General features: G+C 36.8%; 1 protein-coding gene across 3 annotated transcripts in view; it reads left to right on the forward strand.

The window, feature by feature from the left end:
- LOC110812014 (MICOS complex subunit) overlaps positions 1-15,000 on the forward strand; it is a 65,302-nt gene extending 50,302 nt beyond the window's left edge. For all 3 annotated transcript variants that reach the window (XM_088208191.1, XM_088208189.1, XM_088208190.1), the window contains 4 exons: positions 3,902-3,979; positions 4,132-4,311; positions 14,332-14,433; positions 14,519-15,000. In XM_088208191.1, coding sequence (XP_088064317.1) covers positions 3,902-3,979; positions 4,132-4,311; positions 14,332-14,433; positions 14,519-14,743 — 585 coding nt within the window. In that variant the 3' untranslated portion in view covers positions 14,744-15,000. The remainder of the gene's footprint in view (positions 1-3,901; positions 3,980-4,131; positions 4,312-14,331; positions 14,434-14,518) is intronic.
- The last annotated feature ends 541 nt before the right edge of the window (positions 15,001-15,541 follow it).

The raw sequence follows: 15,541 nt of genomic DNA on the forward strand, positions 1-15,541 counted from the left end.
CATCTGGTTTCTTTTAATCACCGGTAATATAATCCTGCAATCTTCTGGCTTCGATAAACAGTAAACAAGATTTTGACCAAGTAAGATAATTAGTTCCATTAAATTTTACAGGACTTATTTGCAATGACGGGTTGTCGGAATTAGGAACAATTAGTTTCTTTGCTTTTGTCATGTTTAAATACTAGAAATACGAAAATAATACTGAATATCGAATATCATAGAGAGAGAACAAACCTCTTAAACAACATCAAAGCCCAAAAATTGTTGCAAGACTAGAGAAGATTATTGGAAACAAGTACTGAAGTGGGTGCTAGGACGGAGTTGCAGATGGCAACAAAAAATCCAGAGAGAAACAGAGGCTGAATCAAAAGCTTGAAGCTGGAAGAACAGAGGTGTCATTGCTGGAAACCCGGGATGACGCAGTAATCGTGTGTGAACCTAAAACCGCTCCGGGTGTCCACGACGGAACTAGACACCATGCGCGAAGGAGGCAACACAAACCTGAAATGAATGGTAATCTGAAATGAATTTTCAGTGAGGGAGATAGTTGAAGGTATAGAGGAGATAACCGACAGTGACTGAGAATCAGTCCCTGTAGAAATAGTATCACTTGTCTCTTGGGTGTTCCAAAACTAACAATGGCTGTTTTATAATTTATGATCGAGCCCTAGAGTTCTAATACCATGTGAAAAAAATTAATAGAGAAAGAAAAGTATGAGAGAATTGTTTTTCTTATTTTCTGGTTATGACAAATTACATATATATTAGAGAGAAAAAGCACAAAATCAGACTAACAATAAATCCCATAAAATCTAAGATTTATTCAAATCCCACAAAATCTGAGATTTATTTCAAACTTTCTGAAATTTATTCAAATCTCATGAAATCTGATATTTATTTTAAACTTTCATATTTTAGAAGTAAATTCTAACTTTCTAAATTTATCTATATCGACAATTAATATGTAGGGAAAAAAAAGAAATACGCAGGAATAAATTAGTCATTTAACATGTATGGATTAGGGTTAGGGTTTTGGGTTGACCGAATCAACTAAGGAACAACACCTTAAATCCTTTCCCTATCGTTGCTGCGGCAACAACTGAGTTGTTTCCGTTCAGGCTCTCCTCATCATTTATAGCCCATAAATAGATGTTTCTTCTACGAATATAATTGTTGAAAGATTATTGAAATCAAAATACATTTTCTCTTAAATCTAGCCTATTTTTTCTTTCCTTTTTCTCTCTTTTTCTCTTTCTTTCTCTTTCTTCCATATTCGAACCATGTATCAGGTTCATGGATAAGATGGTATTAGAACCATGCACCAGATCCAAATGGGAGATGGTGGTGTCCGACTAGATATGGGCAAAAATTCGGAGGGAGAATTATAAGATGCAGCAACAACTAGACCTCTTGGTGGACATGATTCATGGTGGAGCTCTCCTCGGAATCACTTCCTTTTCCCCTTTGCAGCGCGAAGAGAATGAAAAAAGAATAGATGAATTGACTTTTAAAGGAGAAAAATCCTAAAACCGGTTTAATGATTGAACCGACTGATAAAACTCTAAAGTTGTCTGATTCGAACCGGACTAATTCACTGAACCAAACCGGTTAAGACCCATTCTTGAAGAAGAAGAAGAAGAAGAAGAAGAAGAAGAAGAAGCGGAAGAAGAAGAGATATAAATAGAAGAAGCAAAAGAATAAGAGACGAAAGGAAAAAGAGCTCACCATGTCGGTGAGAGACGGAGCGACTAACAACGGCGACGACCTTGGTGTGGGGCGTCAAGGGACGGCATGTGAGACCTTCACGCTATTTCTGCTCCACTCACTATGTCGATTGCAAGTGATCTTACTCAATATCTTGCAAGTAGCAGCGGAGGCGTTGGTCATGCCTTCGCTTTAAACAATCAAGATGAAGATGAAAGGTTTCAAGAGAGATGGAGGAGCAAGGAAACCAAGTAATTTAATAATAATAATAATCATCATAATAATAACGATAATAACAAAAAAAAAACAAAGTAATTGTTACAGGGAGAAAGGGAGTGAAATGAGGAGGATGATGAAAGTGACAAAGAGAACAAGCGAAGGTTTATTTTTTATTTTTTGGGAAAATAAACAAAAGAAACAAAAAGAAAAACAAAGAACAAAATAAAAATAAAAAGAAAAAGCTATCTTAACAACCGCATATATTTGAGGGTCACCAGATCTTTGGCATTAGATAATAGAATGCTGGATCTGACCTTGGAACAAGGTTGACGCTCAAGAAGTGGGTATTGTAAGGTACCAGGGTAAGTTAGGAAATTGGTAATTAATATGTAGGGTGAAAAGGGAAATTCATACACAAAGGTAAATTAGTCATTTTGCGTGTACATATTAGGGTTACGATTTTGGGTTGACCAAATCAACTGAGGACAATCACCTCAGATCCCTTCCCTGTGGCTGCCACCACAATTGCTGGGTGAAAACTGCCTGACTTTACTGCTCTTCGCCTTATCATTTATAGCCTGTAAATAGATGTCTCTTCTACTAATGTAATCATCAAAAAGTTATTGAAATCAAAATATATTTTCTCTCAAATCTAGCCGATTTTCGGCTTTTTTTCTCTTTTTCTCTCTCTCTGCTTTCTCCTCTCCCTTTTCCTCTTTCATCCAGATTTGAATCATATATCAGGTTTGTGAGAGAAGTCCCTTTTTTTTAACCTTGTCAAGAGAATTGAGTATTAATTTTAGCATAGTGTTATTTCTTCTGCATTATGGAAAGAAAAAAAAAATGGCATGTGGAAATGTAATAAGAGACTATGTTGTAGCAGCTTCATCCAGCAGTCTTGATAACTCTATGCATGTATATATGATTTTTTCTTAAAGGAAAATGTATATAAATTTGGTGGTAGGTTCTTTTTTGAACTAGAATTGCCTTTTCTACAATTTTCTTAATGTGGTTACCAAAATATTAAATTAAGGCACTAATTTGTGATTACTTCCTGAACTTTTTTAATCATTTATGATAAGAGAACCAAAATAGTTCTGAATGCATTCATGTTAAAAATCTACTTCACAACATTATCTCAATTGTTGAAGGTTTAGAAAGGCTTGACAGAATGATTCAAGAACATAGTGGTATCTAACTTTAAATTAGAGTTTATGGTTAATTTCGCATTGGCATAAGTGTTGCTAGATTTTTTCAGAACTAGTGTAGGAGTCTTAAGTTTATTTATAGTACTTTTCAAGTCTTCTTTTTTCAACCTCTGTTTGATTAGGATTTATATTATATTTGTGATTAGGAGTTTTTTTATAGTTCTTGCTAGTTTCCTAGTCACATTAGCAGTAGTATCAGTAGACATTGTTGGAGAACAAGAACATTTCCTGCATAGCCTATTAATAATAAGCTATTTTCCTTAGTCTTTTCCTGTATGGTTAATATTGTACATAGCTTCTTTTTTCAAAAGACTAGGGGTAGTAATGACCAACACCTAACAGATGCAATCCGTATACAAAAACTTTACAAATCTGTTAAAATATCAAAATAGGTAGGTTTTATTAAAGTCAACGACCCATTTAGTTAGATTCTAAAGTTTCCTCCTTTTCTTGTTCGTAGTTAGATTCTGTGGATACCTGTTATTTCTTTGACATAATAACAAGAAAATTATTTGATTTTGTTCTTTTACAATGGTATCAAAGTGGTAGGTTTTAAACTTGACCAGAATTTGATTGTTTTATGTGCTATCACTTTTATGGATTCCTAGCCATCTGCCATGAAGAGAAAAGATGAAAGAATCCCAAACTTTCTACTTTGTTAAAAAGAAAAGTGCACTTTCATTTCTAATCCTTTGTTCACAATGATTCCTTTTTGCTTCCTCAGCTTATTGTTGTGTGAAATGTGAATGACCTAAATTAATCTTTTGCAGATAAATGCATTGTGTATGGCATTCTATGCACGATCTGAAGAGGCACGTAAGAGTCATTTTATTCACAAGCTTTCTTCGGTAAAATTTCTCTCTTTTTATGGTGCCACTCTTACATCCCATATCTTATTTTCATAATTAGAGCATGAGATTATATCTTCTCTTATATATTTCTTTATTGATCTTTTCTGGCCCTCAACATTGATGTTTGATCGAGTTCATGTATCTTGCAGGGAGCACTTGCATTGGAGGATGCACTCTCAAAAGGATTACCAATCCAAAAAGAAATAGATGCACTGCAGACTTATCTTGAAGGTGTCCAAAAGGACTCAATTCTAGATGTGGTCTTATCATCACTTCCGGAAGAAACACGAAACTATGGCACTGATACTCTACTGCAATTAAGCCAAAAGGTGAGTATTGTTATTATCATTTATTTTTATCTTTCAAGACTAAAAATGAGTTTCGCATGGCATCAAGGAGACACCACCCATGTACAAAAGAATGGATTATTATAAGTTAGTCAAAATATCAACAATCTTCTAAAGTCTTCTGAGAAAAGGGATTACTGGAAGAATAAAGCTCTAAGACCAATGGTGTTTCCTACCCAAAGGAGAACAATCACCTCCAAAAGCATGTCCTTTCCCCTCCAAATAATCCTCATAGTAGCCAGAGGAATAAGCTCAATAATTTTCTTCTAGTAAGCATGAAGGGCTTGGTAAGCCCATAGCTTCTATAATAGTAAAAGGTTCAATCACCATTCTAAGATTAAGGAACTTCAAGAGTAGTGTTCTGCAGCTTAGTTGAAAAAAAGCATCAAGTGATAGCAGGTGGTTTCTAGGCTTCTCAAGTGGTTTGGCATCTTGCAAACATAGAAAGCATCCATTTAGCACCCTACTTCTCTTCCTATGTTGTTAATCATAAGAATCCTATTCCATGTTGCCTCCCTCATACACAAGGGTATTCGTGGAAGAGACTCATTCAGATTTTTTCCCATAGAAAATTCTCAAGAATAATATTCCTTGAAGATAGGTGGTCAAATAGGACTTTTTTTGGAAAAAAAAATAAAAGTGTAGTATATTCATTTACAGACACTAAGAGGGTGCAAATCCATATACGAAAATATTTTTTTATCAAAATTAAAATGTTAATAAGGACCTCAAAATCCTCCAAAGGGTAGAGAGGATGACCCTTAATAAAAAAATCTAAAGTTTAGAACTAGCTATCTTTAACCCTATCAAACTCATTTTATGCTCGCAAAGTCCTCATAGTCCTTTCCTTCCATACCACCTAAAAAGTAGTCAGACAAATAAGGTTAACATGTTTCTTCACATTACTGATTCTTTTCTATGCCCCTATTTTCTACCTCACCGAGTTAAGCCATAACCTAGTTGGTACCCAATAGGCCATAAGCAAGAGTCCAAAGTCTATAAAGGGGGACCATAATAGGACATTGTTACATGATTCCACATTCTTTTTATACAGATAACCGCCATTCACTAGAATCCAGCCCCACCTGGTCACCTTGTTCGATGTTAAAATGCATCCTCCAGTTGCCTCCAAAGCAATAAAAGCAATTCTCGTGATGCATTGACCTTCCAAATTTACTTGGAAGGATCTCTATCCATAACCTCTCTTTTCGTCAAGTAGTTGTAAAAAGATCTGACAAAAAATGATTGCTCTAGCGTTGTAGGCTCTAAAGAGGTCGATCTCTAGTCCCATCAAGTCTACCCTAGCAAGGGCAAGGGCTAAGGTCTATTACTCTCTAACTTCCCATTCATCAAGATTCCTTGTGACCTCCACAGATCACTCCCATTCATCATAGTGCGAATATAGACATCCCGGATCGAAGCATCCTCGTATCACGTAATAGCGTAGATCTAAGGAAATTGAGCTCTAAGAGTACTACCTTTATTCCAGCTGTCATGTAGTAGCCTGATCTTGCCCCTAATGCCAATCCACCATCTAATGCAGTTGTGAAACTTCCTTTTTACCCATGCAGATTTTCTTCCACAAACTGTTAGGATGAGGTCTAGAGACAACCTTAGTGAACTAATCTCTGTCCATTAAGCCAAACTTTGTTTCCATTACCCTCCACTAGAGACTGCTATTTTCATTCATGAATCTCCAAGCCATTTCCCTGAAGAGCCTTGTTGACCTCCACTAATGATCTCAATCCTAGTGCACCTAGATGAATAGATTTCTTGACCTTATTTCAAGCCACAAGGTTATACTTCCTCTTCTTCTCGGAATCTCCCCATAAGAATCTGCACTGTATGGACTCGAGTCTCTTGGCCATACTCACAAGGATTGTCATCAAAGACATGTAATAGTACTGTTAGTGAGAGTTTTTCTCCATCATCCCTCCCTTCCCAAGATAGGAGGTTTCTCTTCCACTAGGCCAACCATTGTTTAAAGCATGTCGTCGTAAGATTCCAAGTCGAGATCTCTTTGTATTTGGCCCCTAGTAGTTGTCTTAAATACTTGATTGGCAAGTTAACATTTTTACACCCAAGAATATTAAACAAGCTACTAGCATCTTTCTCATCTTATTGTCTCACCAACTCAGACGTGGTGACATTAATATTAAGACTTGATACTGTTTGAGAACTTAACAAAATACATCTAATATTGCGCATTGCCCTTCCACTCAGTTCACACAAAGGCAGCATGTCTCTTCCACCAGGCCAACCCTTGTTTAAAGCGTGCCACCGCCAGATCCCAATTCGAGGCCTCCTTGTATTTGGCCTCCAGTAGTAGTCTTAAATACATTGACAAGTTAATGTGTTTGCACTCAAGAATACTAGACAAGCTACTAGCATCCTTCTAATCTCCTTGTCTCACCAACTTATATTTGGTAAGATTAATATTGAGACCTGATACTGCTTGGAAGCTCAACAAAGTATACCTACTATTGAGTATAGCCCTTCCACTTGGTTCACAAAAAGCAATGAGTCATCAGCAAAAACTAAGTGAATTGCCGCCTCCACATGCTCCCAATTTTCCATCTTCAATTACTTAAACATTTCAAGCTCTCTGGCCCTTGAGATCATTCTGTTTAAGTGCCTCCATAACAATGATAAAAAGTAGAGGGGACAAGAGATCTCCTTGTTTAAGATCTTTGTTAGCTTTCAAAAAAGATGATGATCCCCTATTAACCATAATAGCAAAGGAGGTTGTAGAGATGCAGCATCTAACCCACTTCCTCCATTTATCCTCAAAACTCATTCTCTCAATCATATAATCAAGGAAGCCCATATTCACATGATTGTAGGTTTTCTCCATGTTGAGTTTGCAAAAAACCCCTCGAAAATTTTTTTGTTTCAATTCGTCTATAATCTCATTTGTAATTAGGGTCACATCCAAGATCTATCTATCCCCCAAAAAGCATGTCGATACTCTCTCATCATCCTCCCCATCATTTTATTCATTCTCTTGCCAAAACTTAGCAATGAGTTTATAGATACATCCCAGTAGACTAATGGATCTCAAGTCCTTGGTCCTTGTCACCTCTTCAAGCTTTGGGATAAATACCAAAAATATAGAGTTTAAGCCTTTAAAGAAGTACCCTGTTTCGTGAAATTCATTAAAGAGCTCAACAATGTCACCATTTACACATGCCAAAACTTCTGGAGGAATCCAATGTTGAAACCATCGGTCTCCGGAGTTCTAGTATTCCTGCATGCATAAGGCTTTCAAGAATCTCCTCCTCAGAAAAATTTTACTCAATGAGCATAATGATTGTGTTCATCTAGTGACATAAAGTTCAAGCCATTCAATTTAGACGATCATCGAAATTCCTCTGAGTAAAGCCTATTGAAGAAAATCTTCCTCCCTCGACACCTCCATTGATCTCCAGCTCTTCCACGCAGTGGAAGAATTTTGTATTTCTATCTCCTTCCTTGATCCATTTGGTTCGTGACTTTTGTCTCTAAGAGATTTCTTCCATTTGTAATTCTATTTACCATTTCAACATGGATAGACTCTCTGCAAACTGGGTCAGCAGTAGATATTCCTTCCGCCATTCTGTGAATGCCTTTGAAGTCCTGGATTTATGATTGAGTAAGTATTAATTCTCCCCCTCATTTCTCTTTGCACCACTTCATAATTTCAGCATTACCAGCCCCCAGTTTCCTAGCCACTCTATAACTTGCATTCCCTTCCACCGTTATTCTATTCCACTATTATCTAATTTTATCCTGAAATCCCATTTTTTTAACCATTTATCCTCAAAAGTTTGAACGGATAAGGCCTGTGTTATCTCATCAAAATCCAAACAAATAGGGAAGTGATCAGAGATAATGCACTACAAGAGTTTCTGACACAGCCCCGAATACTTAAACTAGTAGGTCACTGGCACACAGAATCTATTAATCTGAAACAGGTCGAGTTCAGCCTCCGGTTATGCCAAGTCCATTTACCTCCAACAAGGGGCGAATACAGTAATTTTAATTTATTCAAAATCTTTTGGAACATATGGACGCAGATTATAGAGAAATATTCTCCTAATCTTTCCTATTTGCAAAAAACCATATTGGAATCACTCCCCACAACCCATGGAAAATCCATTTTCTTTTGCATTCCTCTAAGTCCTCCCACAACTTGCTCCTCTCCCTTCCCTCACCTCTGCTATACATTCCAGAGAACATCCACCGCAATTCATTTGTTCTATCCTTAAATAAGCACGAGATAGAACAATCCTCCACCAAGATCTCAAGCAACAAAGAGCATGCTCATTCCATAATGTTACAATCTTACCTGCTGCTCCTTAACTGGTACTTCCCTCCAACCAATCTTCCTAATCTTCCAAATGCGCAAGTCATACTGACTGAGATGGAACTTACTTTAGTTTCATGAAAACAGATTACCTCAAATTTCCACCGTTATACATCCCCTATTCTTTTGATCTTTGTTTTCCCTAAGGTTTCAAGAGATCATTCTAACATAGTCAAATTTTAGTTGCCTGCACTCCCTTCTTCTCTCCTTATCATAATTAATTGTGGAATGTAGTCTCTTCAATTCTCTAGACTTATCGACGGCCCCTATTTTTTCTTAACCAAGGGCTTTAATCGACTCCCATTCACTTTTTCTCTCCTCTTTCTTTGAATCTCCTTAAATAAATCCATTGCTTGCTCTTCGAGCCTTTTAAAACTCACCTCTAGTGTTTTACTGATTGTTTGGATGTTTTGAGTTAGCCATTTGGTATTATCATCTTCACCTGACCCTCCCCCTGTTTTTCCATTCACACCCTCAACAACCTGCATATTTTCTTGTATCTCTATCACTCTTCGTCTTTAGACTCACCATCTTGTCTCAGGGGTAATCACAGGAACCCCGGCCAACAACAATAGCTATTTCATTGTCTTTCTCTGGGCACTCATGTGGCCACATGTCAACCCTATTTTCTTCCACCGGTCTTGTTTCTTCCCCTCTCTCCTACTCTCCCATTGGGCTTCTTTCTCTCTGGTCTCTGTTTTTTCCTTCCTTGTTGGACATCTCGAAATTCGCCTTAGCCTCCTACGCATTGTGATGGTGTCGTACACCCTGCCCTCCCCGATTATGAGCCTAAGCCGTTTTTGTTTCTCACGGACCATGGGCTTCCATTCTCACCTCAACCCAACTTTTCTCATTTTGTCTCATTTTCCTTTCTCATCCTGACTCAGCTTCCTCTTCTTTTCAGGTTGAGCCTAGTTGCTGGGCTCGTTGGATTGAGGCACACTCGGGGCCTTTAGATTACTAAAATGATGCATGCTTCCTGTGGTTTGGTGAACTTTGAATTTCATCCAACCCAACTTGAAGTTGGGTCTTTTCTTCCCCACCGACTCTCCTCTCTCATTCCCTCTTTGACCATTTCAACATACTTCCTCACTCCCTAGACCTACAGAGTCATTTTCAGCTCTACCTTTCTCCGTGCAAGGGTGATTGTGCGTCTCACCGATAGGCATTGCTTCGCCCTTTTTGAGCACAATTTTCTTGCTTCTTGTTGCTCAAGTGCCCTAAACTTCCTCCCGACTGTCTCATACAACGTCACCATCATCCTCCATCATCCACCAACTTGTGGTCCCTGTAGGATAAAGATGTGCTTGCTCTTTTCCCCTGTCATTACAAGGAACTTCCCTCTTATGTTGCCTTCCATGGCCACCCAAAGCTTATGGTCTTTGCCAATCATATTCTACCCCCACTCTTTCGTCCAATAGAATTTCTGCAAGACACCCTGAAGCCACTCGATTTCTTCACCCGAAAGGTGATGGTCGACTTAAAATATTTTCCATTTTCACTCACCCTTATGTCTTCCCTCTACCCTGCAAATCCCACGTCAAACGATTTGCTGTCAGTAACCAAAAATTTTTTAGCTGGTGAAAGCACCATGACCTCCTCGCCACTTGCTGTTAGTGCTAGAAAGGAGGAGAAATCCATCCATACAGGAACTAACAACCTAGTCTGTATGGAGAGTTCTCTCCTCTATTAAGTTAATAATAAGTAAATGTTATTGTTGATTAAGAGACTGTCTTCGAGGAACTAACATTCTATCTTTAATGGGGTTGTCTAACATTCTTTCTTTAGGTGGTTGGATAGGAATTTATAGAGAACTTCCCATCCTTGTGATGCATCAAAACAAGGCGTCGTTTGTGGAGGGTAGAACATTTTCCTAGAAGACATTTGAAAGGGATAGTCATGTTATTCAATTCCCCAATCATTCAAATAATGGAGCAAGCCAATATCCCAAGTTGTTCTCTCGAAGATTAAAATTCAATTACTTTACCAAAACTTCTTTACTTCCTAGCTATACACAATAAGAATGGAAATGGGCAATAAGAGGAGGTCCAACAATAAAAATCTTTTCAAAATCTCATGAGACATATTGACCTCACTTTAAACTAGATGTTCCTTACAAATTCCTCACTTCTGCTCTTGCTCTATCCCCCAAACCTTTGAACCATTGGAAGCTTGTCAAATCCCAGACTCCTAGTAATCCAATTGTCAGTAAACAATCTTAATTTGGCTCTTAACACCCTCTAGCAACTGAAGAATCTCCATAGTTTGTGAATCTTCATAATCACTTTCTATCACAATCTTAATTTGGCTCTTAACAGACCCCTTGCATGTGAATCTTATTAGTCACTTTCTATCACATCTCAAATTTAGATTCTGACTTGGGAGTTCAACTAAAGAAACAAAGTATAAAAATTTCACTCAGAATATGACAAGGATATGAGAAAAGGCAAAACCAAAGCATTGACAAAGTGTATTTATATATAAATGGAAGCAACGTTTACAATAAGTATTCGTAAACTAGGTTACAATCACAGTATGGTATAAATACATCCCTTTCTTTACAAAAGTAATACATAGAAGGCTTAATTTATACAATGGTCTCCAAAGAGAAAAACACAGCAAACCAACTTGAAGATATCTTTAAATTTTCTTGGATAGGCAACTCTATCAGTTGCTCAGAACTTTGCCTCCAAGACTTTTCTCCAAGTCCTAGCACTTACTGATCTGAAATGATATGAAAATAGTGAGATACATATCTCAATTAGTAACAAAGTATAATTTAACAACAAAATATCAATAAACGTGATAATATATCACATATAACACATTTTTTCTAAAGATTCATACTTTGAAAATATTTCTCTATGGGGATGTGAATATTACCAAATACTTAGAAATGAATGATAGCCAATTTAGTGTAAGAGAAAAACAAACAAACCTCAATGCAAATCATCCTATAGTAGGTTACTTACACTAAATTAGAGCAACTAAAGTAACTTCAGTCTTGTTAACATCAAATTAGCAGCAGAACAGTAAAAATATAGAGAAAACTCTCCGAAATCTCTAGTTCTTTCTCCAGCCCCTTCCAGATACGTATATTACCAAATACTTAGAAACGAATGATAGCCAATTTAGTGTAAGAGAAAAACAAACAAACCTCAATGCAAATCATCCTATAGTAGGTTACTTACACTAAATTAGAGAAACTAAAGTGACTTCAGTCTTGTTAACATCAAATTAGCATCAGAACAGTAAAAATATAGAGAAAACTCTCCGAAATCTCTAGTTCTTTCTCCAGCCCCTTCCAGATACGTATCTTTATCTTTCTTCCCTCATTCAGGAGTTGTTCGGCAGTTCATGAAAAGAGGTAAAATGCTAAGCAGCTCTTGGACACTCAAGAAAGTAATATCTAACTATAAGGTGAGATAAACTTAAATATTGTAAAACAGTCCCCTAACTATTAAATAAGATAAGTAACCTATTAGATGTAGAAACTTTATAAGTATATCAAAACATGTAATAATCATAATAGTAAAAAATAAATACTTAAACAATGCAAATCATATACATAGATAATATTTAAGCACTTGGGATTGCCACACTTTCCCAATAGCTCATAGTTGAAAATTGAAAAAGATTTGAACTTGAGTACTCAGTCCTTCAAAGGTAGGATCCTAATGCCAAGAGGCAACATGAAATCTCTTAAGCTCGCCAGTATTCACCCAAAAAGTTAACAGTAATTGACTCCATTCCCCCCATTGTATTGGCAGGCAAATGAAATAGCGCGGTACACTAGATAACAAGGTAAGACAAAGTTCCCTTTACAAGAGTGAGTCTCCTTTAGAAGATGCCTCCTTTTCTACCCTATTAGTCTTGTTCCAATTGTAGGTGGCTTATCATTATGGTGACCAACTATGTATTCAAAGACATTAAGTCTAATATTTCACAGCAATTGGGATTTCTACAAATAAAGAGGTTTTGGGATATACTATCATGGTGATCAAGAAGGATGTGATTGGGGCATTATCTCTTGTTGAGAGTTTTTGGAGCTGGGAAATTCATGTGGCAAGGGGTGCTTACCACATCCAACAATCTTCCTAAAAGAGGAAGCAGGATCTGTCCCTAATCCTCGACCAACATAAAGGACGGAAAGAAAAGAATCATGTACCTGTAGAATAGATTTCGAAGGTCTTTTGTGAGTGGTGTTACCCAGCTTTATTATCCAACTGTTATGTGCAAGATAGACTTACTTTTTACCACCATATGCCACAATGAAACAAGCTAGGTTGGCTACTAGTTACATTCCTGCTATAGGATCCAAAAATCAGAAATGTGTATTTCCTTCCTCCCCTCTCCCCCCCCCCCCCCCTCCACTGAGACACACACACCAACTGCTGAATATATTCTCTTGCTCATTGATGCCTGTCAAATCCCTTTTATTCAGATAGATTCTCAACACCCAGAATCACCTCCAATCTCTGGAAGAGAGCATGATTTTGAGGAATTTATTGTCACCTTGGGGATGTTAACGCAACCTCATGAATTCTTTTTACTAGTGAGGCTATGTGTGGGAAGAAACCTCATTGTTGATATTTTGGGAAAAAGGAGCAAGGTATTGGCAATTGGAGCTACCTTTATAAAAGGGTGGCCAAATGTCAAAACCATCTTTTGTTGTGATGTCCTTTCACTTTTCAATTTTGGCTCATAACATTTGATCTCCTGGGTTTGACTTGGATAATGAGTAGCACAGTTGCTGATAAGGTTTGGGCTTGGTAGGGTTCTGGGTAGATAAGAAGAAGAAAAAGGGTATTTCTCTTATCCCTCTAGCTACCTTGTGGGCTATTTGGAAAGAGATACAGAGAGCTATTACGGGTGAATATTTTGTCATCCTATTTATTTTGCCGAGGACCTTGGGGAGTTGACTCTGTCTAAGTTGTAATTCTCGTTTTGTTTTTTAATGGCTCCCATTTAGTGGCTTGTCAATAACATTCTCTCTCAAAAAGAAGAGAATTTTATCATGTGCAACTTGCTACTGAGAAACCTCAGCGTTCTCCTCTTTCATAGTGATCCCTCAACTGTAATTGAGGTTATGCATTCCACTCATTTTCTCTTCTTGATGGCTAGATTCAACTGTTATTTTAATTAAACCCTGTTTTGCTGATATTGCTGTCCTTTTTGGTTACCAAAAAAAAGACCAACTCAAGGATAAATAACTCATAAATGAGTTTATTTGTGTTCTTTTTTTTTGTGATCAAGGGGGACTGACCTATTCATAAGCTCACACAGGACCATTTATCCTATTAGAGCCATCTGGCTCCAAAAGATGATTTTATAAACTTAGTGCCTGCTTTGTTATGCCGTCTTAGTTGCTCTTTGCTGCTCTATGCAAACGTTGTTACTTGCATCTTCCACTTAAACTTAATGGGCTCCATTAATTGCTTGATAGTGGCAAAAAGAAATATGAGTTATCTCTGCACTTTATAAACTCTTGCACAAAATAGCTGCATAGTTGGGTACTTAAAAGGAGGTGCTGCAGGGCTTCTAAGTGCAAAAGAGTTTGCTATTTCAAGCATTTTCCCTCTTTTTACACGCAGAATCCTCAACACCTCTAAACAATTTTTCATGAGAGTGTATTTTAATATCTGCGCTTGTTTCAGTTTAATACCTTGAAAGGGGCACTAAGGCACTTCAGCTTAATTCCACGGGGTGGGGGTGGCATCTTGGCACATTCTTTAGCTCATATTGCAACTTGGCTAAAGGTATGTTCAAATAAGATATACCTTAACTTATAAATCGTGTCGCATCTTAGAATCTACTTTACATATATTTCTGGCCTCTCTTTAGGTTAGGGAGGTTGACGAGGGAATTGAATATGTTATCAACTGCGTCGAAAGTTACTTGGCTGATGGAAACCTTGTTGAAGCAGCAGCTGCTCTTGAAGATGGTGTAAAAGGTAGCCAAGCAGAAGATGTAGTTGGTGATTGGGTGAGGCAAGCACGGAATCGAGCAATAACAGAGCAAGCCCTAACTTTGCTTCAATCATATGCTACTTGCATAAGTCTTACTTAAGATTCCAACTTCTTTTTATCTGGACTGGGTGTATGTCTTGGTATCAAATTTTGGCCTCTCGTACTAATATTTTGTGTACTCCCAAAATGTGATTAAAAAAAAAAAAAAGGGCTCTATATATTATACCCTGAGGAGGAACAAAAATAAAAGTTTTCCTCTGAGGAACTTAAGTTCATCTGAGTTGTACAAGAATTTCCTTGTCCTTTTGTTGATCCTGAAAATAAAAACTTCAGTCCTTGCAGGCGGACTCTTAAAAATATTTCTTTTACTTATGGCACGTCCATGTTACTCACCTAAAGTCACATTGGCTCCTAATAACTACTCTTACTTTATGTTATTTTCTATTTTTAATTTACATCATTCGCTAATTAATTTACATCTATATTTAACTAATATATATGCAAGTTATGGAGTCAATGCATGTATTATAGGATGCTTATCATATATTAACTATATTTTAATTCATATATTAAATTACATAAATATATCTAGTATACTTATAATTTCTTCAAAAACTTAATAAAGCTGCTCGTGTTGCTTCCCTTGTTTGCCGATCTGTCTTATATGTTGAAAATAATTTTTTTTTTTCAAATTCAAATATATATATTTTGTAACTGAAATAAATGAGTCATATTCACTAAATTCAATTAACTAAATCTTAATTTATTTGGCCTATTAGTTGGTGCATGTAAAGCTTTTTCCATTTGTTTTTATCTAAAATTTTACAATAGAAACAACTGTAAGAAATTTCTGCATGATAGTTTTTTTTTTTTTTTTTGGTTAAAAAGAGTATTTTAA

Source organism: Carica papaya, chromosome 7 (genome assembly GCF_054855325.1).
Source record: "Carica papaya isolate Zhongbai chromosome 7, ASM5485532v1, whole genome shotgun sequence".
Taxonomy (NCBI): Eukaryota; Viridiplantae; Streptophyta; class Magnoliopsida; order Brassicales; family Caricaceae; genus Carica; species Carica papaya.